Below are 25331 nucleotides of genomic sequence, written 5' to 3'. Positions count from 1 at the left end.
CTGGGGCTGCTCGGGGTGAGGTGGACCTTGCCCTGGGTGTTATCTCTAGAGGAGAGGAGGCTGGCTGCTCCCGGGCCAGTGGGCAGTAAAGCCCCCCACCCTGGGGCCCAGTCTCACTTCCAGCTGATTACAGGCTGTGGCAGGGTCTATAACCTCTCCAATTAGCCGGGGGCCAGACCCGAGGCCTCTCTGATAACCCCAGCTCCAGTGGCAGCCGCCATGGGGCCAGCTTATCTGGCCTCTCTTATCCTCCCCCTTCCCCCACATACTCAAAGAGTTGCCCTAGCTGTGAGCAGATGAATAACCAGATTGTCCTGCAAGCTCAGCCCTACACCCACCACTTTCCCTGACTGAAGGAGGCCACAGCTGTTTTGCACCCCCTGGAGGGAAAGGGCTGAGCCAGGGAGGACTCCTGGCTCTAAGCTGCCAGCCGGTCCCCTGTGTGGTTGGAGAGCGCTCCTGGCTGTCCATCTTTGCCCCATCCACGTGCCCTAGGGTGGGTTCAGAGGGCCTGACCCTTCCTTGAGCTCCTTCCGTGGCCAGTGTGCATAGGCAATCTGGTGGCACGCCCCTCCCTCCCTCCCTGTCCCCTTTTGACGGAAACACTGCTCTGGCTGGGGTGGGGGGTATGCCAGGCACATCAGTGTCTCCAGTTGGGCTGGAACGGGAAAAGCTGCTGTTCCTCCCGCAGCCCCGACTGGGCCCAGGCCTCCTTCCGTTCCCAGCATGCCTCACTCTGGCATGTGATTCCTCACCCCGCAGGTTCCCAGGCAGGAGGGACTGGCTTCAGCCACCCTATGCAGGGCCATCTACTCAGCCTTTAGAGCCGAGTGTGATTCAGGTCCCCCTTCTGCTAGCATGCCCAACTGGTCGGGTGGAGGGCACTGAAGATTTAATCTCTCCGCAGGCGCCAGGGTTGGATGGGGTGCGTGCGAAGAGGGCGGGGGCCCTGGAGCTCCCCCGCTCTGGCTGGATGGCTGGATGGGAAGGCCTGCTTGTTTGTGAACTCTTCTGTGGCTGTTACATTAAACTTCACCCCAAACCACACCTGGATCAGTGGGTTTCCTTCAATCCTCCCAGGCCTCTCTGGGGTCTCAGGGAAGGCGGGACTGGGGCTACCCCTTTTCACTCCCCTGGCTCCTGTCTCCTTCCTGCCATTCACTTTAGGTCCAGAATTGGGAGGTGGGAGGGGAACCACATCAGGAACTTGTCATCCAAGGTTCCAGCCAGGTTTCCTGGGAGACCCACCTTCACCTGACCACCCGTCACCTTCTGAGTCTGAGGAGAGGTAATGACAGGGAGCCTGTCCCAAAGACGAGGCCAGAGTCTTCATCAGGCTCTCCTTCCCACAGCAGCCCAGAAGCACATGCCAAGGACCTGACCAGCCCTGATGGCCACAGCCAGGGAGGGTCCGGGCCTGGGCTGCTCCCAGAACTCAATGGCTCTGGTAACAGGCAAGAAGGTCAGAGAATGGATTTAAGTCAGACCCTGCCCCAGTTCAAGAGTAAACATCCTCATTCTCCTTCCTCCCCCCTCCCAGACTCCCCCTCAGCTGCACGTGTGGAGCAGGGACACACGGTCAGGCCCACAGGACTCTGCTCAGCGCTTGGAGAGGACCCTGACCCCAGCAACTCAGGGATGGACACCAACTGCAGCGTGATTTATTGAACAAGACGTGCACTTTTTGACAGGGCCTCAGTAACCAGGGTTTCCTTCACTGAACAGTACAGGACCAGGGTAAAAGGGCTTACAGACAAGAAAGACAAATCCTTTCCATGAGCCAAAGGGGAAAGAAAAGAGGAAGGGGGGTTTCTTCTTCCTTCCTCCTTCCCTAATACGCTGGGCCTCAGTTCAACGCCAGAAGGAGGTTGGCCAAGGGAAGCTGGGCAGCGTGTGCCAAAGCCAGGAGTGAGCTGGGGCTGTCGCTCAGGGCCAAAGTGCCCGCCGGACCACCCACCCTCGCCCCACCCAGGCCCCCGAAGGGTTTGGTTAGAAAATACAAAAGCGGGTCCAATGCAGGACATCATGTGCAAACGGAGGAGGGGACGGAGCTTCTGCAGAGTCTCTCTCAGCCACGGCCCCGTTGATGGGGGGCAGAGGGCATGGTGAGCCAAGGTGCTTTGGAGAAGGGTCTCTTCTCAATCCAGGGAGGGGGGGCGGCTGTTGTCACGAAGCTTGGGGAAGGTGGTTGGTAAAAGACGAGCAGAGTCCGAAGGGCAGGACCAGAGCGGGGACTTCTCCCCTCCCCCCAGCAGGTGAGTGGGCCAGCCAGTCAGAAGCAGGTTGCTGGTACCTACGGGAAGCTGGTAGGGAAGAGGCTGAGGGGCTGACTCTCATTGGTGGGCAGTGGGGATCGGTAGCCATCGAAGTTTCTCGGGATGCTGCCGCTGGTGGAACCTGAGCTGTTACTCAGAGTCTCGATGCTTCCCTCTCGCTGTAGTTCTGCAAGACAGAAGAGCGGGCCAGGCCCGGTCAGAGTGCCGTCTTGGGGAGGCGGGGGTAGCCCTGGGCCGGGCTGCCTGCCTTGAGGCACCAATCTGGGTCCATTTACATCCTTCTGCGGGGGGAAGGACGGGCCGGGTGGCAGCTCGGGGCACAGGGAGGCTCCCCCTGAGGAGGGCGAAGCCCCCTTGGCTGGCGGGCTCCAGTTACTCCCTCATTGTGGGAGCCCCTTTAGCCAGAAGTACGGCCGCCCTGATGATTTGTCAGGACCACACTGCCATACATGGGGCATGTGCTCAGCCAGCATGCTCCCCCAACTCCATGAGAGGCTCCTATCCTGGAGCTACAAGTCTGGCAGGAGGGGAGAAGCCAGGACATGGGAAGGACCGACGCTTCCCTACCTGATCTGTCTCCCTCCCCTCCCCTGCCAGGGAGCTTCAACCCTGGCTTAGCCACTCGCTCACTCATTCTCACCCACACAGTCTGCCTGCTGGCCAGGCCCCGGTCCATCTGCGGCACCTCCTGGAAAGTGACCTGTTTCCCTTCAGGAGGGAATGCCAGGTTTGAGAGGGGCCTACGTGCCTGGAGTGCCTCCTTTCTCCCTTCCTCTGGGCTCCCAAGTGTCCTGGAGGCCCCCCAGAATTTCTATGCTCGGAGTCAACCTGGGAAGCAGGCAGGGAGGCTCCCATCTCCTCCTCTGCCCCTTCCCTGGCGTCAACACAGCCACGCTACCATCTTGGGTATGGCACCTGGCTCCCTCTCGTTCAACTCTGGGCAGCTTACCCAACTGCCCACCATCTCTTGATCCAAGACAAGTACTGGGGTAGGTGGACTGGGGACAGACTTCCTGGCGTGCCGAATGCAAGGAAGAGAGAATTACTTCTTGGCTTTTTGAAAGTGGCCAGTTCCTATACCCTCTCCCTCACAGTGGGCTCTGAGATGTGGGCACACACATCCCTGGGCAAACTCTGGGCCCCAAGCCGAGATGTGGTACCCGCAACCTCTCCTTCCCCAAGGTACACCTGCCCGGGACTGAGGGGGTCTTGCGTGTCCACCCCAGGAGCCCAGGACCTCAAAGCAGTCATCTGAAACGGCAAGGTGTGCTCGAATGTTACACTTGTCTGGTCTCTTTTATCTCCAGCCTGCACCTGCTCCCTGGCTCCCTGCCACCGTACACACGCAGCACAGCTGGCTTTGGTTAGGGAATGGGTCATGGCCTTTGCTCCTGGGCCGGCCATCACCAGTCGGCCAGGAAATAACCACCGACCCCCCCCCCTGCGGGTGACCCCCAAAGCATCGTGGTGACCCAGCAGAGGCAGCCACAGAACGGGCTGGGGGAGTCTGTGCTGCCCTCCTTCAGAGCAGGCTCCTGGTCCTGTGTGAGGCGTGAGGGGCCCTCAGGCTGGAAGGGTGTGTGTGCCTGGACACCAGAACCCCTCAGCAGATGGGGGCTGTGGACACAAGCTACAGGCTTGGTGATGGCCCCTGATCTCCAAGAGACACTGGCTGCCCCGTTGGGCCCAACCCTGAGATAAGTCGAGAGTTATCTAGATGTGGATCGCCCTCTAGCCTCACCCTCATCTGGGAGTCCAGGCCATTATGCCGAGAGAGGGACGGGACAGGAAAGCAAAGAACAGGCCCCGGGATTTCTGTATGGAAGCGTCGGGCCGAGGAGTCTGTGGGAGATCTCTGATTCCAGAGGCCCTGGCCCTGGTGCAGGCTGTCCCAGCACTAGGGGGCGCTGGCAGCAGGGCCAGGAGGGCAGGAGACGGGAGCAGTGGCCGCAGCAAGAGGAGCAGGGGCTTCCTGAGCCAAGGGAGAAAGCCCCACGTGGAGGAGCAGAAAAGGCCACCGGCATGGGGAAGGCCGGCACCTCTCCAGAGCTGGAAGCCATGCCTGACGTTCTGGAGGCCCAGCGCCGGCACATCCCCACTAGCGAGGAAGCCGAGGGGCCGGAAGCCCAGGACCGAGCGTGGCACCCCCTCTGCCCCTCAGCACAGGCCCGCAGGGACCCCACCCCGCGAGTCTGGGCAGACGCCCGTCATCCCATCCTGTGACAGTGCAGGGACGGTTGCCAAAGGGACTTACAAGATGAGTTTGCTGCTCTCAGGGGCCAGGTAGAGCCTGAGCTGTCCTGCTCGTGTTTTCTCTTTACCAGTGAGGCCTGGGACGTGAGGGAAGTGGTCCCATCTCCCAGGGCGACCGAGCTCTGGTGAATTTATGTCCCGGACGTCTCCCCGGGCCTCTTCCCTCCTCTCCATGCCCACGGCCACTGCCGGGTTAGGCCTGTGCTTCCTGCCTGGATAAGTTCCAAAGTTCCCTACTGGTCTCCTGCCCTCCAGACCCCCCTCTCCAAGCCACCGCATCCCAAAGCTGGGGTGTTCTGTCTGTAGCACAAACCTCATCTTGCTTTTCCTCTGCTTAAAAATCTTCATCGACTCCTAAGCGTCCTCAGGATAAGGTCTAAACCCCTCAGCTCTATCGAACTGCCTTCCATGACTGACCCGCCCCCCGCAAGACCTCACTAACCTCTCCTGTTATTGCATTTGAGGAACCAGTAATGAGCTTGGGCAGTCTGGGGGCCTCTCCAGGCTGCCTTAGGCCTCTGGGCCGGTGCTCATCCAACTTCCTCTGATGGAAAAGCTCTTCCCAGGCTCCCTAGGCCCCTAGGGCGCCTACTCATCTTCAAAGCTAAGGGCAAGCAGGAGCCTGTGCTGTTGCCCTGGCAGAGCCGGCCAGGCCCCACTCCTGCCCTGGGCCCTCTAGCACACTGTGCACCGCCTGCTCACACGCGTGTCTCCATCCAGGTGGAGGGTCTCTCGGGGGCCAGTTCTGTGCTTTCTCTCTGTATTCCCTAGTGCCAACCGCAGGGCCTAGAAAACAGCTGGTGCTCAAAAAACATTTCTCGAATGAATGAGTGAACGATGTGGTAAGGAGATGTGGCGCTTTTCCTGCGCATGACTACCAGTACAAGAAGCAGGGGCCCGGCTGGGCCTGGGCACTTTCCTACATGCCTCTGTCAAGTCCCTCTCTTCTTCTCGCTGAGACAGGATGAGCGTGTGCAGAAGCGGATGTGGACGTGTTCGAGGGGTGCACACACGGTTGCCCCTCAGGCCACCCAGCCGCCCAGCCCTCAGAACAAGCGGCAAACGGAAGTGTGTGGCCTTACCTTCCTCCATCCTGAACACATGCTTTGTGACTGTTGTTGCTCATGGACGCTGGGCTGTTGGCATTGTTTTTTTTTCCCTTGTGAAAAGAAGAGCATTGAGGAACCTTTTGGGAAAAGACCCGGACAATGATGGAGAAGTACACTGATCTCTGCAAGCAGGAGGAGAGGGTATCGGGAGGTGTGGGGAAGTCACACTGGGAGGAGGGTAAGCTTGCAGCAGAATTCTGTAGTGACATGCATGTGTAGGGGCCTGGGGACCAGTCTTGGGGTCCCAGAGATGGAAGTGTCGTGACACAGCCGAGACCCCCTTTGGTGAGGGTGACGGGTGGTGGGGGAGAGGGAAGGAGCCTCTGGCCCATGCAGTGCCGGCTGCGCCCCATGCACGTGGGATGCCAGGAGAGGAAGAGGAGACAGACAAAGGCTGAGTTTTTGGGGACGCCTCCGGATGTTCTGACTCAGTGGCCCAGTTTCTGGCTGCCACCCTCCTCCCCCAATCCCCAGACCCCTGGGTCTGAACAGCTCTCCTGCAGCTGAGGTGGACCTCTGGGGAAAGCCCACCAGAAACCTGCCAGGGCTGCAGGAGAGAGAGCTGGGGGCTCTGTGGTGGGGGACTAAGCAAGCATCCCTGGAAGCCTCCCCACTCAGCAGAAGTAGGTGGATTCTGGCCGGTGGGAAAAAGCTAGCTCTAAAGGAGGCTGCTCTCCAGGCCTCAGAGCGAGGTAGGGGATGAAGAGTAGCTCCTAGACAATGGACTGGACTCGGACAGAAAATCCTATTATGACCTCACATTCTCCAGCGCCTTCGTGCTCCTGGGAGGTGGGTGCTGGTCTCCCCACCTTGCAGGCAGCAAAACCAAGGAAGAGCAGGAAGCCATTGGCTCTGGGTACACAACCCCCCACGAGAGAGAACTGGGCCGCTGCAGGCCCCAGGACGGTGATGTGACGACTCCAGAAACCGCTAAGACTGGCGCCAGTGCTCCCCACTGGCTGTGTCCACCCATTCCCTGCTGGCTCTTTTTGGAAAATGGGCCTGCTGCCCCTCTATGCCCTGGGCCAGGATGGGTAAGCCACAGCGGGTAGGGGGGCAGTGGAATGAGCAACAAGCAAAAAGGAGGTGCCTTGGCTCTCATGAAGTAAGCAAAGGACCGAGAAAGCTCAGCCCTCGTGCTGCCCTCACTCTCTATGGAGCCTGGCAAATTTCGAAGGTGTCAGAGGCGGGCAAAGAGGTGGCTGGCCTTGTTAGGGAGAAGCGAGCCTGGTTCCCTGGGCGTGTATGCCAATGGAGACCCAGGGAGCATGTGAGGAGGCAGGAGCTTAGCTGCCCCATCTTGGGCTGGGCCACGCAGGATGAGGGAGCCTGTCTTCCGTCCTTCACTCCACCATCACCCCAGCCCCTCATCTCCCAGCAGGATACTGACGCCCCTTTGCAAAGGCAGGAGCAGCAGCCTGGCTCCTGCGAGCCGTGGGTGGGTGCCGATGAGCAGGGCAGGGCTCCACCCAGGGAGAGGCAGAGGATGAGGCAGGAAGGGGACCTTACACGGCACAGGAGATGGCACGGGGGGCAGGGCATGAGGAAGCCCCTCTCTCTGGTCCTCCCCGCTGGACTGCTGGTCCCCAAGGCTGCTTCACCCTGGAGGTTCTTCTCCCTGGGACAGTCCTCTCCCCTGGGTACAGACCCTTCACTCCCTGGAGGCCGTGCAGTGCCTGGTAAGACTGGGTGCAGGTCTCTCTTCACAGGAGCAGCCACTTTACTGAGCGCTATGGTCTTGGTTCCCTGATCCCTGGGGAGGGGGTGAAACGCTGAGGACACAGGGTCTATGTGAGCTTTGGGAGGAGCTGGGGGAGCCCAGGAGGGCAGGAGACCCCAGGGGGAAGGTCAGGAGTGAAGTCCCACTTTGGGCTTGACCTTCTCCAGGCCTCCTCCAGGCCGGGTGGCAGTGAGGGTGGCTGGCCAGAGACCCCGAGGGAAGCCCCTTTGGCTTCTGGTGGGTGAGGGCCCTGTGGAGAGCCCGTCTCGGGACTCGGCTGAGGAAGGTCTGTTTCCGGGACCTGATGGGGTCAGTGAGGGCAGTTCTGTGTGTGTGTTTGGGCGGAGGGTCCCTGGGACCCCTGGGGTTCAGTCCCCAGGCCTCCCTGGAACTACCCTTGCCACAAAAGGAGTAGCATTTACTGCCGGGCCCCTCTGGTGTGCTAGAGGCTCCAGCCGGCCCAGCTCTGCACACTCAGCCTCGATGCTGCTCATTAAAGGGATGAGCAGAGCACTTCTACTGGGCCCTGGCTGCAGCCACACACCCCCGTCCCAAGCTAACTGCCCAGGCGGCCTGCGGGGAGCAGGATTAGGCCTTGGGGTGGAGTCTTAGGTGGTACCCACCGCCCACTTCCAGCAGAGAGGAGGGAGAATGCCCCCCACCCTTACCCCTCAGCCTCAAGGGCCTGAGGAGTGGGGGGGGGGCAATGTCGGCCCAGGCTGGGGAGGCAGATGAGGGCAGTGGTTAAGAGCACAGGCCCTGGGCCCTGCTACCTGGGAGATCTGGGGCAAGTTACTCAACCTCTGTGCCTCAGTCTCCTGCGCAGGAGGGTAACAGTGTCTCTTTCATAGTGTGGTCGTAGAATTAAATCAAACAATGCATGTAGAGCGCGTCATGAAGTGCTTAAAGCTTCCCGTCAGCAAATGTGAGTTACTCTCATTGCTGCAATTGTATTAGCGCCTGTGATTATCCACAGGACCTCGGGGTCCCTCTCCATCTTCCCTCCCCAGCAGGTGTCTCTGCCATCCAGGCCCCACCGGTTCGCGCTCCCCCTTCTCCACTGGATCTTGGGAAAGAGTCTTTCTTTTTAATCAAGAAATGGCCTGAAGAGGAAGATGGCAGATATGTGTTTACAGCTTTTCATCTCCCTCCTTGCCTCTTTGAAAATACCTTCTTCTGAGCTGGAAAATAAATTTCCAACCCTGTTGACGTGCATTGATTTTTCCCTCCTGCGTCCACCTCCCAGTTCTTCCCCATCAGCAGGGCCTGTGGTTAAGCTCCGTGTCTGGGTTGGGCTCAGTGGTACCCCAGGGGAGTGGGTGGCCCCAGAGCACGGAACTGTCAGCCAAACTGCCCCATCTTGCCCAGTGCCTGGCTCAGAGGTCTGCAAACAGAAATGGCTTCCATCCCCTTCTGCCGTGAGGGTTCTTGGCTGGGGGGTTGAGGTCAGGGAGTGGGGTGGGGGGAAGGAGGTCCTCTGAGCAGGAGATTAGCGATTTTTAGCATCTTCCCTGAAAGGGATATACAGAGAGGAGACCAGGGGACCACAGGACTGCTTCAAGCTCAGCAAGTGGATCTCAACGGGGTCTGCCCCAAGCAATGGACTTTGTCAGCAAGGGGCCTGCCAGCAAGGGCCTGGGACCAGCTATGCAAGCTGGGGCTCGGAGAGAGAGGCGCTGAGGAGGTGGGGGGCTTGGCTGCATCCTGCGGGTTCAGGAGGTTCGTCAGCTTCCTGGTGCTGGAACCCGAAGAGGTGATCCGGAGGCCACCTAGGGGGTGGACACGGCTAGGGGCTGCTTGTCTTACAGCAGCCCTGGGCCTGGAAACTACTGCTGTCTCTTCCAGAGAACAGGAGTGGCTCACAGAGGTGGGGGTCTCTTCAGGGAGACAGAGATGGAGTTGCCCGAGATGGCTTCTGGAAACCCTGACAGCTCTGTCACAGACCACACTCTGGGTTGGAGCCAGCCTCAGCCCCAGGGCACTTTTTAGGAGGTTAAAAGGGCAGCAGTTAAAGGAGGCAGCCTGTAGGGAGGCCTTGATTTTCCTCCCACCCTGACACACTGAACTGAGGCTGCATGGCCCCCCTGCACCTTCCCTTTTCCTGTCCTCTCAGCCCTGCCGTATCCCACCCTCAGGCACCCTCCCCAGGCTCCAGAGCCCGCAGAGAGGCCAACAGACCAGGGATCCTCTTCTTCCACCAACACCAGGTCTTGGAAGGATGGGGGCTGGGGGGTAGGGCTGAGAAGGTATCACCTTTCTCCTCCAGCAGGGGTTTTTATTCCCCTCTCGGGCACACTTGTGGAAGGAAGGAGGGCAGTTTCTCGAAGCTGAGGGGTTGAGGATGAAAAGGGCCTTCGGAGTTCAGATAATGGGAATCCTGGTCTGGGTGACGGAATGAGGGAGTGGAGAAGATAGCTAACAATGGCCTGGGTATCTCCAGGGCTTCACACCTGTGTCTGAGCACAGAGCCCTGGCCCACTGATTCCACCCGACTTCTGGTCATCTCACTGCACACTCAGCCTGGGGTCCCTGAGAGCTTGTGCCAACGGCCCGAGTCCTGCAGCCGGTGGGCAGGTACACGCCTTCCCTCCTGGCAGGAGTCTCTTCCAACCCACAGGGCTCCCACAAACACGCTTTCTTATCTCCTTGCCCAGCTCTTGTTCCTGACCCCGCAGGTACCGAGACCCAGAACGTCACAGGATGAGGCCAAGGCTACGTGGCCTGCCTTGCCCCTCGCCAAGCCCTCCCCCGCTGCCAGCTCCAAACATGAAGGGCAAATATCTGCTGCTCGTGGCTCAGGCACCTGGAAGTGTGTCCCTTGGCCACTGGGGCCACGCACAGCTGCCTAATTACCTCAGGGTTTTGGGGGGAGACCTGAGGCCTCAAGGAGACCTCAGACCCTTCTGGGCATCCACTGGCCCCTCCCTGGAAGGTGAAAGTCACGATCAATACCTGGAAAGGATGGTTGAGGAAACTGGAGAGCCCTCTCTGTGCCTTAGGCCCCACCCAGAAAAACTGGGGAAAAGGCACATCACCTTTCTTCCCTCCAACAGGAAAGGTCCTCAGGCCTCTGGAAACCCTATTCGTGACAGCAGGCCAGTCTGGCATTAATACATGAGACAGGGGCACAGAGGTAGGCTAGGTCCAGGATGCGCGCGCGTGCGCGCGTGCCTGCGTGCGTGCGTGCGTGCGTGTGTGTGTTGGGGGTGGAGAAGGGAGCAGAGCATCTGAGTTCCAGGCAGAGCAGCTCACAACCCAGCCCCGGATCCCTTCCAGGCTTAGGTGGTATTGGCCAGAGGGTAGGCTGGCCTGTCTGGGGCTGGAGCCTTCCCCTGGGTCCCTCCTACAACAGCCATGATAGGGCACCAGCCCCAGCCAGGGAAAGACCAGGAAGGCTGCCACAAGCTGCTCCCAGGCGACCCATGTGACCCAAGCCCTCTCAAGTCTTGGCTTAAGGAGAAGAGAGCAGGATCACCCACCCAGGTCACCTCGACCAGCACCCCATGTGTGGGGACCCTCTCGGTGTCACTACATCTGTCTAACTTTAAATCCTGACCCAGGCAGAGTATGTCCTGTCACAGCATATTATACTTGGGGATGGCAAAGGCTGAGCTGACCTGGCTCACGGGTCCCTGGTTTTGAGTTATGTGATAAATCTGGCTGAAACCATGCTTGAGATCAGCCAGATGTAGGAGCAGCCTTGAGCTGAACCTCCCTGTGGGTGTCGAGGAGGACTCGCTCTAGCCCCAGTCCTGCCGCCAACGTGCTGAATGGCCTGGGCAGGTTGCTTCACTTCTCATCTGCATCACCATCTGTCAGGCAGGAGGGGAGGGGCTGCTCTGCAGACCTCATGGGGCGTGTGAGGCTCTAAACAGAAGAGGATGTGAAGGTGCTTCAAGAAGCAGGATACGCCCGGAGCGCGTGGGAGAGACCACTCTCACTGCAGTGGGGTCCTGGGTAGAAAGCTGGGGTTGCCATCTCTGATGCTTCAGCAGGCTGAGGCCCTTGGAGAAGCGGTCCTCACCCAGGAGGGCCCAAAATGCCCCCTCTAGCTCCAGGCCAGCAGCACAACATGGGGGACAGAGCTGCGGCAGATGCCATCTGAGGTAGATGCAGGGGGGCAGCGTGGCGGTAGAGGACGCCCAGCCAGGTGCTGGACGGGCCTCCTTTGTGTGCGTCTGCATATGGGGCCCCGCGACCATGCCCACTCAGCATGGCTCTGGGGAGGACACAGAGCTTGGAAGCTGTCCCAGGGAACCAGGTGTCCGGCAGCCAGCCTCGACTTTCCTGCCTCCTGAAGTCCAGCCTTGAAGCTCGGAATACCCCACCGAGCTCCCGGGCGGGGTCTTCCCGAGCCGCCCTCTGGGGCTGTGAGACAGCGCGGGGGCCCATGGACCACAGGAGAGATGCTGCTCCTTGAACACGGCTGGTCTGATGGGCTCAAGCCACATCCGGTTCTCATTCAAATGTCCAAATGTAATTAAATTCTCTCCGATGCAGCGGAAGAGTTTGGTAAGATGTGGCTTTCCCCCTTCCATCAAGGTTAAGAAATCACCATCATCTCTCATTCCATGGCTGACCCAGTCTGCTCCCTGCCACTGATCTGTCCCGTTCTGTACAGTTAAGGCCTGTGCTCTGATCTGTTTTCTAGAGCTGATGGGGCGGGGGCCCATGCCGTGCCCTCTCCCCCACCATCCCACTTACCCACCTGAGAGGACGGCCAGCTGAGGCCCAAGCAGCAGGCTCGCTTTGACTGAACAAGTCAGTGCACTGTGGGCTGTGCAGGGGCGGGGAGGTGAGCGGCCCTGGGGACACGGCTGCCGAACCCAGGCTCGCCTCGGGGATGCACCAGTGTCCTCCTTCCACTGCCTGGATGTGCCTTGTCACGCCCTGCTGAGGGATCCCCTCTCTGTAGTTTCTCACAACAGGATGCACTCGAGAGCCTCTGGCCTGGTCCCAGAGCCCTCTATGGGAAATGGAGCCTCTCACAGTCCGGGCAGGGTGAGGCAGCCTGCCTGCCCCTACGCACGGAGAAGAGGAGGGAGGCGTGAAGGAAGCAGAGGAATGGAGAAGGCCTGGGAGCCGTCTCCGGGAATCCCTGGGACCTCCACGTCTCACAGGATTGCTGGTCATTTCTGGCCTGTCAGGGCTCCGAACGGGTTAACGGGCAGCACGGTCCAAGGTGCCAGCCTCGGTGAGACGGAGGGTGGCCCATGCCACTCAATAGAAAGGAGGCGCACTCACCCGAGGCTTCGGTGCCTCTCCCCAGCCTCCTGTTCAGGACTTCCCTGAATTCAAGCAGAACATCCCCTAGACAGGCTGCCTTTTCCCGCTTCCCTTCCCAACTGAGCATCTCCAGTTTACGGCTTATTTTTACTTAGGGATTTATGACTTTCATGGTAATGGGTTCCATTCTACTTCCTCTATGTCTATTTTTCTAATCTTTGTGGTATAGACTTTACGAGACTTTCTTAATAAGTCGGGGTAGTAGTCTTTTTGAAACAAACTGTCCTGCAAGTTAATGACTTAGAGTGGGTGTGGATGCTCCCCAGAGACAAATGGGGGCTGGGGAGGGGATAACCAGGGTGGGGGTAGATAAGACTCTTCTAGATTGAATACAGGTCCCTTTAAGGCTCTCGGTCAGCTCCTGGACCAGAATCCCCCAGGCTGCTCACCAACATCCCCATCAGATCTAGGACCACTTTTAGGCACACGCGGCACTTCCACACCAAAGAGTGCTCACCCTGGAGATGGGCACAGCTCACAGCAATCCCAACACTGCTGACCTGCCTCTAAATAGGAAACATTTTGTATATTTGTTTCCAAATGGTAAACTTTAGTTTAGTAATGGATTTAATTTAATTGCTTGGTGGCATTACTGCCAAGGCCATAGGGCTGGTGCCTTCGTATCAGTGAAGGTTTTAAGGAAATGAACCTAGTTCTTAGTTCAGTTGTCCTAGGCCAAGCTTAGCTAGGACAGTGGTGATGGGGTCAAGGTCTCTGTTGCCTCTGTTAGGGTCCCCAGCCTATGATCTTGACCCCGTAGTCACGAGTTTCGATTAATTGCTGCGGTGCCGCCCGTCCAGATGAAAAAGCTGGGCGGGTACACAAAGGCGGATGCTGCCTTTGTGCTCTGTCCACAGACTGGCTGCTGGTGCCGGGCCTCTATTCATTATTCAATTCAGCTCGCTCAGACGAGCCTTTCCATTTGCTCCTCCAGGAGAAATAACAAATCTAGAAATGCAATTCCACTTTGCTGTATTACAATATTGATTTGCCCGTCGAGTGGGAGTGCATTTGTTCTGTCAGCCCCCCTGTGGGCAGGAAGGGGTTAACCAAATGTTTATCACAAGGCTGGCTTCAGAGTTGAAAGTAATGTGATCAGTAATGAATTTTGTGTTACATTAGGTTGTATAAATGGACAGACAAGCGCAGACAACAAGTGGCCAGGAGTCGGGGCTAATCTAATGATGTAAAAATAGAGACAGCACCAATTATACTAGGGGCCAGCTCCAGGCTCCTGCAGGGACTGCAAATGAATAGGTACAAATCAAATTACTCACTAATAGACGCACTACAAGAGGGGCAGTCAATGGTAAATGCATTAGAGCCTAGTGACCTCTCTGCTCTGCACAGCAGAATCCGAAAATTTGACTTCCATCTTAAAAGTGGGGGGCAGGGAGTGAGGTTCTCAAAGAAACTCTTGTTGGGGGAAGCACGGCAGCTACTCCCCACCCCAAACCAGTCCGTCGCCAGAAGGTACCTCCTGTCTGAGCCGACCTCTTGCCCTCACTCCAATGCCTCCTGAAGCCTGAGCACCGGGGCAGGGGCGGGGGGCCTCTTGAGGGACCAAAAGAGCAGTGGATGAAGCCCTGCACGTAGGCAAAGACAGGAAGTTACATACCAACACACTTCACAGCCATGTGCCTCTCAGGGGTGATGGTTTTTGCTGCTATGTCAAGAGCTGTGTCCGTATTGAAAATAAAATATTTCTTTAAAGAGGATCACAACATGGACCTTTCAGAGAGCAGCGGTGCCAAGATCAAAGGGAGTAGATACGAAAATCTGGTTTGACCACTGAGCGCTTTGCGGGGAGTGCTAGTGGTCTGTTCCGAGGCACAGCACAGGCAGGGTTTTTTTTTTTTTTTTACATCTTTATTGGAGTATAATTGCTCCACAATGGTGTGCTAGTTTCTCCTTTATAACAAAGTGAATCAGCTATACATATACATACGCCCCCACATCTCTTCCCTCTTGCATCTCTCTCGCTCCCACCCTCCCTATCCCACCCCTCTAGGTGGTCACAAAGCACCCAGCTGATCTCCCTGTGCCATGCGGATGCTTCCCACTAGCTATCTGTTTTATGTTTGGTAGTGTATATATGTCCATGCCAGTCAGGCAGGGTTTTATCTATTTCTTGCCAGCCTGAACTCGTCTGTCCTTCCCTCTGTTCCTTCTCCCAGTCCTGCCTTCGCCCTTACAAGGGAATGGGAGCAGAGAAGGATGTGGAGTTACCACTGGCACCGCAGCCCCTCAGGTTTTCTTCCTCCCTCTCGGGTTCTATGAATGTGGAAACCAGGCCTTAAGTTCCAAGCTGCTTGGCAGTGCTGCTGGGCTGCTCAGAGAAGGCTCATGGAGACGTGCTTAAACGCATGAACCATATGCTTAGATTCAGCTCCCAGTGGCTTGGGGAGGGATAAAGTATGAAACCAAAGGACCCAGGCCCATGCCCGGATGGAAGCGGGGGCGGGGGGGGGTCTGGTAGGCTCGGCCCACCTGCTCCTCCCCACAACCCACCCCTAAGGCCAACACCAGTCACATACATCAAAGTGGAGATGGCAAGCTGGTCCTGGCCAACTGGAGATGATGGGAACCGGCCAGAAAAATGAGCCCCCTGGCCCCAACCTGGCGGGGGTGGGGCGGGCAGGCACAGAAGGGAAAAAATCATCCTGAACAAATGAAGCAACTGGATGTCAATTCTCCCCAAACTCAATTAAGCACACAGAGGGGTGCGACTGCAAGCTATCGGGCTACACTAAATAAAACATATGTGGGGGGAATCGGCGTAGGTCTGGGAAGCCTGGTGCCGGGAGATTCTACCAGGACATTTAAGAATGCTTTCTGTGGTGGGCCTGCAGGTCCCTGGGGGCAGGGGTGGGGTTCAAAGAGAAGTGGGCAGGAAGCAATCACCAAATGTCAGAGGTTAGACAGCTGACTCTGGGGTGGGTGCTCGGAAACGCCTCCCTCTGTAAATTCAATCTGATGGGCACGGCTTGGCTTCCTTCGTCCAGGACTCTTTTGCTTCAAGAGCCCAGGCTCTGGACTCCTAAAGGGTCAGAGGGCCACTTCCAACTTTCATTTTCTGTGTGTCTGTTTGTCTTTCCTCTGTCGCCAGCCATCCCGCCTGGGGTGGGGGCAGATGGTGGTCGACACCTCAGGCCACCTTCCGGGGCAGTAGAGGGGCAGAGGCAGGGGCAGAAGGGAAAGCTGGGTATTTAACCATCCATGACTGTGTTCAACTTTGTTCAGATCTCACACCTCGCAGAAAGGTCAATGGTTAAAGGTGAATTCTCTGGCAGAAGAGGAGGAACGGAGAGAAATCCTCCCGTTTGTTAACCATTTACCCATGTTCATGTCTTCAGAGAAGGCCCCTTATCTGGGGGTCCAACGGCCCTTCTCCACCCCTTGTCCAAGCCTGTCCGTTTTCCACAGGAATTCGTGCCCATGTGGGGCAACACCTGGAAAGGGGACTCTGAAGATTCACTGATGAGGTCACATGGGCACTTCCTCCTTGTCGACAGGAATCAGTGTGCTTTGGTTAAAGAATTCAAAGAAGACTTTGGGCAACTGAGAAATGTGCAGAGGAGCTTCTCAGCCCTAAACTTCCATTACAGCTCTGCCTTTGCCTGGGGCTTCCAGCGGCCTTAGGGGAAAAGGAGAGAGGGATGGAGGAGGCAGAAACTAACTATCTAGAACTGGCCAGAAACTGACAAGTGTGTCTTTTAAACACAATTCTTCTTTCCATTGCTCCGACTGGCTTTCATTTACCTCTCAGGAGCCACGAAAACCCATCCAGTCATTCAGCAAACATTAACTGGGGCTCAGCTTGGCTCCTGTCCTAGTGCTAGATGCTGGGCAGGGAAAGGCTGGTGGTTAGAGGTAACAAAGAGGAATCGGACTCAGTCCGAGGAACCGGAGTTGGGCTAAGACACACAGTATGGCTGACGGAGGGGCTGAAGAGACCACCAGAGTTGAGCCTTGCCCCAGTGGGATGGAGAAGGGAATCCGCCATTGCTAGTTAGTGGAAATGGCAACATGTACTACCTGCCCAGGGCCAAGTGTCAAGTGAGTAGGCGATGCAGAAATTCAGAGAAAGCTTCAGACAACGTGAGATTTGAGCTTGGTCTAAAAAGGTGACCGGGCAGTGGGTGAGGGCAGCAGGCCCTTGAACAGAGCCAGGTCAGCAGTGCCACGTGCTGGGGGTGATGGGTGAGGGTGTCTGCATGGAATATGAATAAGGGGCGACTGTGGAAGGGGTGTGGGGGGAGCAGGCTGGAAAGGAAGGTGAGGAAGGCCTGTAAGAGACTTGAAATATCACAGCAAGGAGCCCAGGCTGTCATGTGTGGGCCCTGGGCTCTTGTGAAGAGGGAAACAGGACAGGCAGAGGAGGCCCTGACAGTAAGGATGCCTTCCTTTTCTGGGTCTCCCTTCTCGGGAATAATATGTAGGAGTGATTGATAAACCCCTCGGACCAGGTGACAGGATCTTAAGAACTGGAAATTCTTCCTCCTTTTTTTGTTTTTTTTTATAAATTTATTTTATTTTTGGCTGTGTTGGGTCTTCGTTGCTGCACACAGGCTTTCTTTAGTTGCGGCGAGCGGGGGGCTACTCTTCGTTGCGCAGGCTTCTCATTGTGGTGGCTTCTCTTGTTGCGGAGCACGGGATCTAGGCATGCGGGCTCAGTAGTTGTGGCTCACGGCTCAGTAGTTGTGGCTCGCGGGCTCTAGAGTGCAGGCTCAGTAGTTGTGGCGCACGGGCTTAGTTGCTCCGCGGCACGTGGGATCTTCCTGGACCAGGGCTTGAACCCGTGTCCCCTACACTGGCAGGAGGATTCTTAACCACTGCGCTACCAGGGAAGCCCTGGATATCTCCTTTTAATCCCACATGTTTTAGTTATGATTTCATTTCAAAGCTTTAATTTTTCCTCCTTTGTACATCGCAGAGAGGAACGTCTACCCGGCGGTGGTGTGACAACTGTAGGATGCTCACATGGTTAGCATGGATTTGGAGCTGTAGAAGCCGTTTGGGAGGTGGCGGCCGTGAGGACAAAGGAGAGGAGGAAACAAGGCAACCAAAGCGCTCGGCACAGGGAACAGCGGCCAGGACATCACGGGAACAGGAGGCCAACATTTCCTGCACCTCCTGTCTTCCCTCTCCCTTGGACTTAGAGAGGAAGAAAGTGAGCTGAGAGAGGGAAAGCTTTATTCCCTGGAGGGCCAGCACCGTGCCCAGGGGTACCTCCAGAGAGCCCGCCTGCCTGCAGCGGCCCCGGAGAGAAGGTGAGGGCCTACTGAGGAGGTGGCTGACAGGAGCCCCTGAAAGCACTGAAGAAGGCGAGAAAATCCAGGGCCCGACTAGGTGAAGCAGAGGAAAGTACCTAAGGGACTGGCTAAGTTGCTTCCATGATAGTGCTTGCCTGAGAGCAGGGACGTCTAAAAGGTAAGAGAATTAATTCACTGCCCCATGCCTGCAATTACTGTCACGTGATCATGTGGCACCCTGAGATGGAAGGGGGCTGACACGGGTCCTACTGGAAATGCAGCCTTAGCACGAAAATGTTCCCAGCCCTCAGCAATGAGGCAAGCAGGAGTTCCAAGGCCCATTGGAAGAGCTAATCCTAGAGGTAGGATAGAGGGTCCAACATGGTCCAACATACTGGGTTATTTGTTTTGGGGTGCCCATCTGGTCAACTCCAGGAACAATAGCTAACATTTATCGAGATCTTAATTCTCACAGTCCTGAAATGAAAGATATTAGCGCGCATACACAAAAATAGTGCTTTTAGTTCATCTTTTTGCAAAACGTAGGTAGTCGATGGACTTTGTTAATGGCTATTTGTTAATTCACTTATTGAACCCTTCCTATGACCATTTAAAAGCTGTGTCTACTGTTCAAAATGTGCTTTCCATATTAAGGAGGAAAAAAGGTACAGCCCTTTCAAAAAGTAGAAGTAGTTTCTGACAGAAATCTTTGGAAGACCTTTCGCTGAAAAGAATCTCACAGCCTTTTCTGCTGAGTAATTACTATACACACAGGAAAACTCAGAGGATTTAGCAGAGTAAACTGGAGCACTGCTTTCCAAACTGTAGGTCACAATTCATTGATGTATTGTAAAGTCAGTTTAGTGAGTCATGACTGCATTTAAAAAAAATGTAGACAGCTGATTCACATCATCGTACAGCAGAAACGAACACAGTATTGCACAGCAACTATACCCCAATTTAAAAAAAAAAGAAATAAAATAGTACTAGAGTGTACTGCCTATACTATTGTTTTCTGAAAGTTTTATATATTTGAGCAAGGAAGTAAATGTATTTCTCATGGAAGGTAAGAGGTAAAGATTGAGCCCCCAGTGTGATCCCCAAGAGTAGCTGCTTCTGGACTAGGACAGAATCTATTAAAGAGACTCTAGACAGAAAAGGATGAGCGTCTTTCCTACCCTTAGTGCTGTGATCATAAAGGAGAATGAAACAGCATTCCCAGGACTGATGGAAGCCACAGTCATGGGGAAGAGTCAGTCCCCCTTGACCTTGACTGCTGACTTAGTGAGCTCTTAAGAGTCAACGGCAGCAAAGGGAGGCTGCCTGCAACAGAGATGTGTCAATACTTTAAACAGCTGCTCAGGACCTGTGAACTAGGCCTAGGGCTTTTGCTATTGGATGCGGGAGAAAGCCAAAAAAAGAAAGACAAGGTTTAGCTAAATAGTGATTGAAAGAGTTAAAGTGAAAATAAACTTAATATGTGTCCAGGTGTTTATGAAAAGTTTTTTGGTTTTGGGTTATACCTTTACTTAGACACAAAACAACTGGAATAAGTAAATGTTTTGCTTATCGAAAAAAATCCTATTTTTCTAGAAAAGGCAATATTGAAAGGCTTGTCTACTAAGCAGGAATTAGTCATGTTATTTTGAGGGGCTGAGAGAGGAGGGGCTGTAGGAGACAGCATTCCCGGCAGAAGGAGAAGTCTGTGCAGAGGCCCAGCAGGCAGAGGGAACACGTGTGCTTAGGGACCCTCCGGGGACTTCAGCTCGGCTGGAGCTCGCCCAGAGCAGTGAGAGAGGAGTCCGCAGACAGGGCAGCGGCTGGTCATGAAGGGCTTTGTACGTGATGAGATGGGGTGAATCTGGGAGAAGGACAGAGCTGGCGGGAGAGGAGTTCAGTTTTTGGACATGTGGAAACATCGACAGGTGACTGGTCTGGAGATCAGGAGAGGAAGCCAACTTGGAGAATCTTTGGAAATCATCGGTTTATGGGTAGTAACTGAGGCCGCGGAAGCAGAGGGGATGGCCCTGTTCGCACTGAGGGAGAGGAAAGAGGGCTAAGAAAGGGCCTGGAGAAATACATTGAAGGCCGACAGAGAAAGCAAGCCCGGGGAAAGGACGGAGAAGTAGCAGAGGCAGAAGAAAAACCATGAGAGTGTGGTGAAACAGGAACTACAGGGAAATCACTCCGAGATCACAGGGCCTGGCTCACCGGGCCAGCGCTGGGGCAAAATGGACATTCGGTGGTGACTCTGGGTATTGTGGCCGGGCAGGCTGGGGGTAGGAACTGCTCCTCCTCTGGACAGCAGGGGAGGGGACGTTGCTGCAGAGACGTTTAGGGTCTGGGTGCAGGAGGCCAAGGGATTGCTCAAATGGTGACCAGCATTTTCTGAGGGTGAGAGACAAGCTGGTGGGATAAGAGATTTGAGGGGAACGGGAAGTTTGACATAGCGTCCATGAAGAAGGAAAGAGACTGATTTCAAGATGCCGGGTGGACAGAGCACAGGTCCCATACCGAATAAAGCGCAGACTAATTCATACCAAATAAACAGCAATAATATGGAAAAAATAATAAAATACGAACTCTTAGAAGACCAGAGATCTGGGGAATCTCTAAGAGAATGAAAACGGGCCAGAAGCCACAGCAGTAAAGCTGCAGCAGAGCTGCTAACACCTAGGTTAAATGTACAATCCATTCACCCAGTAGTTACTGCACACCCCCTATGTGTCAGACACTGTTCTATGCACTGGGATCTGCTGCAAAAGATGAGTGCAAACTGAGAATCGGAAAAGGGGGCACTGGGAAAATGCAGAAGGACTGCCAGGGCTCACTGGACAGTACAGGCCGTATGTTTGTAGACATACCGATCTGAACAACTTATGATTTTTCTTCAGCAACCTAAGTGTACGAGCAGAGTTGACTTGACCTGGATTTTGTTTTCTTGACTGGGGACAGGGGAAAGGTAACAGGGGCAAGAGGTGTGAGGATATTAGAAAGAAAGCAATGCAGTCAGTTATTTTTTAGCTGGACTTTCAAATTTAATTTTGATCCAATTAGAGTAACTGGTCACAGCCATCCTGGAGGACAGAGCTAATGTCCGCCTCACAGGTCAACTATGTTTTAAAACGGGCCTTCTCAAACTTTAATGTGCATAGAGATCTTGTCAAAACGCAGGTGCTGATTCAGTAGGGCTGGATGGGGCCTGAGATTCTGCATGTTTAATCAGCTCCTGGATACAGACAGTGTTGCTGGTTCACAGACCACTCTGCGAATAGTAAGGTTTTGAAAGGTTTTGCTTTACTTTGGGGGAGAGTTGTTTTGCACTATGGTATGGCTTACCGGTGGGGTGCTGGGGCTGGCTGACTGCTACATTTTCAGGAATGCTGCTAGGTTGACTGACATCATGCTGATAGCTTGAAATTGGCCGTAATGGGAGGTTCTGTCCTATGGCAGTGCCCAACTGCTATAAATCAGGGCTTTCCTGCTTCCCTTTGGAGAGCTGGTTGTTAAACATTTACCGGCATATCACTAGGTAAACCTGTATAATAGTGAAGCACGGATACAATGGGCTTTGGTGTCAGGGGTCATGGAGCACCCGTCCCGGGTACTACACTAAACAAAGAGCCTGCTGCAAGCATTACAGAAACTGATCATCTCTGGTGCCTCGGAGGAACGAACAGAGGCACATGCTTGGGTCACCCTATCCCATGAGCACCTAGAGGAGCAGGTTGTGGAAAGCGAGAGTGGGACTGACAGGCTGCTCTGAGCAAAGGGTGACTTGCTGGAAATTCTCACCCACGTTGCCTGGCTATCTCTGGGCAGCAGGCTGACTCTGATGTGGGTGTGTCAGGCTGCCCTTTCAAGGCCCTGGGCTGCACGACCAGGCTGATACTTTATCTGGAGCTGCAAAATGCGAAAACTGATTCTCAACAAAGGCAGGGGGGAACAGGTTAACTTCCATGATATCTGCTTAACTTACTGGCCTTTAAAATCGAGGCAGAGTTTAAAAACAACAACAAAAACATATATATGTGTGCACACATATAGACTGATAGATTTAATTTGGTCAAAGGAAACCAAATGAATCCCATTTGGTGACAGCTTGGGGAGGAAAATGAAATCCCTCTGCTCAAAAAGGGCATCTCCTATTTTCTGACCTATGGGTCATGCAGTTTTAATTTCCTCTCTCTCTCTCTCTCTTTTTTTTTTAATTTCATGAACCTGCTTAAGGCCACAAAGACTCTCCCGAATCCTTCAGCTGTCTGGCAGATGAATGGCTGCCAGCTTCGCTCAGGTTACTAATGGTCTGTGCCAGGCTGAAGTTCCCCAACTCTGCCTGAATGCGCCTTCCAATCTGTTGCTGGATGACACGGAGGTGCTCTAAGCGGCTTCTGAGGAAGGCGGCTGGGGAGGAGAGCTGACCCAGAGCTGCTCTGGTCCCTGGAAGGGTGGCTCCTTGGGAGTGTGTCTGGTGCCACCGGCTCTGGTTTGTGTGAGCTGGGGCTGGCCAGGGCCCAGAGATGTAAGGGAAAGCTGTGCTACGAGCAAGGTTCAGAAAGGGAAAAGATTATCTCCCTTCGGCCAGCTTCCAAGCAAAATGGGGTTAGAGCCCCTGTAAATGGCAGAGCTGCTTCTCATCTCCGGATCCAGGTGGGAGAACAATGGCATGATGACCTGCCATTCACTAGTTGGATGGCTTTACAATGGGGGTGGAGAGGTGGCGTGCCCATGTCTGTGCTTGTGGGAGTCGAGGGGGTGGGACATGGCTTGTTGCAGCTTCCATGGTGCACGTCTTCCTTTCCAGGGAAGAAGGGGGCATGGAGGGGGTCTGGTCCTCAGAGATGGCTGTCTCCTGTGGCCAGATAAAGCACCTCTCCATCTCTAGCCAACTCCCTCTCTTGCATCTATTCTGTTCATTTGCCAATTATCACACGAGAGCTATGGGCAGGCATGAAGCTAGTGCTGTGGAGAAAGAGATGAGGACAATGCATCTCTATCCTGTTAGTGTAGGAACAGAGGAACTGAATGGGATGGGAAAGAAGAGAGGGAAAAGGTTAACTGCTAAACCCAAATATCTAAAAGACCTGGAGGATCTGCAGGAAATTGGGACTGTGTAATAATGTCAGGCATTTTGCGCCCTGCCAAAAATGCTTTTTTTTTTTTTTTTTGCGGTACGCGGGCCTCTCACTGCTGCGGCCTCTCCCGTCGCGGAGCACAGGCTCCGGACGCGCAGGCTCAGCGGCCATGGCTCACGGGCCCAGCCGCTCTGCGGCATGTGGGATCTTCCCGGACCGGGGCACGAACCCGTGTCCCCTGCGTCGGCGGGCGGACTCTCAACCACGGCGCCACCAGGGAAGCCCCTTTTTTTTTTTTTTCCCAAAAATGCTTTGACTCTCGATCTTGCTTGTCCTGATTCCTGCCCCAGGGTTGTAAGTTTCTCCTCCCTGGAATCCCCTCTTCAGGTAGGCACGTGGATGGAGCAGTTCATGGTAAGGAATAACAGGCTTGAGGGGACTCAGGCAAGCAAGAGGGAGAAGGCCTGCAGCCAGGATTTGCTCCATCCCTGAACAAAGTTCCTGTTGACCTCAGAACACTGGCAAGAGGCCTGTGGGGCGGTCTTCCTCAGGGATAAAAGCCGGGCTAGAGCTGGCACTAACAGCACAGATGTCTAGAAGGAAGCGGTACTTTAGAAAAAAGGAGAGGCAGAAAAAAAAAAAAAAAGAAAAAAGGAGAGGCAGGCTGTACTGTAATTCTGCAAAGATGGAAGGGTTGTGGGCTTTCCTAAGTGCATACGTGTGTGTGTGTGTGTGTGTGTGTGTGTGTGTGTGCACACCTGCTTGCCCGGGGCAGGGCTTACCCATCATCTAAGGATGTCTCTGCTCTATGGATGTGAGAAGCTACCCCAGGCCCCAGTTGCTGCACCGTCTCAGAGATAAGAGCACAGAGGCAAAAGGCAGCGTGAGAAAAAGCTGTCTGGGGGATCACACCAGCCTTGCCTGCTGCATCCTTGCTCCCTCCCCGGCTGGCAGGGCCCACTGATACTCTCCAATCTATAAAGCCTGCAGCAGGGCAGAAGAAGGTGTGCTGCCTCACTGTTCAGTGCTCAAGGGCTGCTGAAACCTTAGGGACACCAAGGCTGTCCCTTCCCCTGGAGAAGGTGTCCTTCTGGGAGCCACCTATACAATACAATTGTGTAACCACAGCGTGTTCGTACGCATTAGTCCATGTAGGAGGGGTCGGTTCCCTGGGAACCCCCCTCTGCACGGGGTTTCCCAGTATCAGAAGCTTCCAAAATGGATGGCAATCAGAGTACTAACTAAAGAAACAAATGGTTAAAACACACACCCTCTCCCACCAGAGAAGCTCCATACCCACAGGAGCTATTCACGACCAAGCCAGGCTAGGAGCGTGAGGCCGCCTTTACCTGTTCCGGATCCCACCACGTCCCGGCTCGGTGACTCGGCCATGGCATCGGCCAGCCGCTCCCGCAGGCCCTCCTCCGTGTGCTCCATGGAGGCCATGTGCCGTAGCCCGAAGCCCTCCGGCCAGCTCCCACACACCTCCAGCAAGGTCACGCTCCGGTCGAAGGTACCTGCAGCGCACAAGGGACATCTGACGCTGAGTCACCTTGCAGAGAGCAGGCCGTTCTCTATGTCTGCTCACCGCCAACTCCCCGCCCTGCCCAGGGTCCATTTTAGCCCTTCCACAGGACGGATGAAGGAGGGAACGCCACGAAACACGGATGTGCAGGGCAGAACGAGACCGCTCATGCCACCAGATCAGAGCGTGTAGACCTCCGCGGCGTGGGCCTAGTGGTTTTTGAACTGTTTTCTTTTTTTGTTATTGTTGCATGGCTTGTAGGATCCTTGTTCCCCCACCAGGGATTGAAACCGGGCCCTCAGCAGTGAAAGCACAGAGTCCTAACCACTGGGCCGCCAGGGAACTCCCCCGAACTGTTTTCTGAGGACCTACAGGGTTCTCTGAAGTCTTCAGGGACTGCTTCAAGATCTAGGTCAAGGGTAGGAAACTTCTTTCCCAGGTTCAAGCAAACTGCCCTCCCCACTTTTCTCTGTTTGAGGCAATAGGGCTTCGCCTAAAGATTCTTTTTTTTTTTTGCGGTACGCGGGCCTCTCACTGTTGTGGCCTCTCCTGTTGCGGAGCACAGGCTCCAGACGCGCAGGCTCAGCGGCCATGGCTCACGGGCCCAGCCACTCCGCGCCATGTGGGATCTTGCCGGACTGGGGCACGAACCCGTGTCCCCTGCATCGGCAGGTGGACCCTCAACCACTGCGCCACCAGGGAGGCCCTAAAGATTCATTTTTAAAAGGGGTTACATAGCTTAAATTTTTTTAAAAAAAGGCATTCTAAGTCACTATATCCTATCACCTATACCAAATGTCCTCAGAAAGGTTATGTCCCGATATCCAACGGC

General features: G+C 55.1%; 1 protein-coding gene across 3 annotated transcripts in view; it reads right to left on the bottom strand.

Annotated features, from left to right (window-relative positions):
- Window positions 1–1639: 1639 nt before the first annotated feature.
- BCAS3 (BCAS3 microtubule associated cell migration factor) overlaps window positions 1640–25331 on the bottom strand; it is a 573053-nt gene continuing 549361 nt past the window's right edge. For all 3 annotated transcript variants that reach the window (XM_060290805.1, XM_030881822.2, XM_060290806.1), the window contains 2 exons: window positions 24324–24491; window positions 1640–2442 (listed from right to left, as the gene is read on the bottom strand). In XM_060290805.1, coding sequence (XP_060146788.1) covers window positions 2294–2442; window positions 24324–24491 — 317 coding nt within the window. In that variant the 3' untranslated portion in view covers window positions 1640–2293. The remainder of the gene's footprint in view (window positions 2443–24323; window positions 24492–25331) is intronic.

This window comes from Globicephala melas, chromosome 20 (genome assembly GCF_963455315.2).
Source record: "Globicephala melas chromosome 20, mGloMel1.2, whole genome shotgun sequence".
In the NCBI taxonomy this organism is placed as follows: Eukaryota; Metazoa; Chordata; class Mammalia; order Artiodactyla; family Delphinidae; genus Globicephala; species Globicephala melas.
Note: the sequence above shows the minus strand (reverse complement) of the source record. Positions and strands in the feature narration are given on the sequence as shown.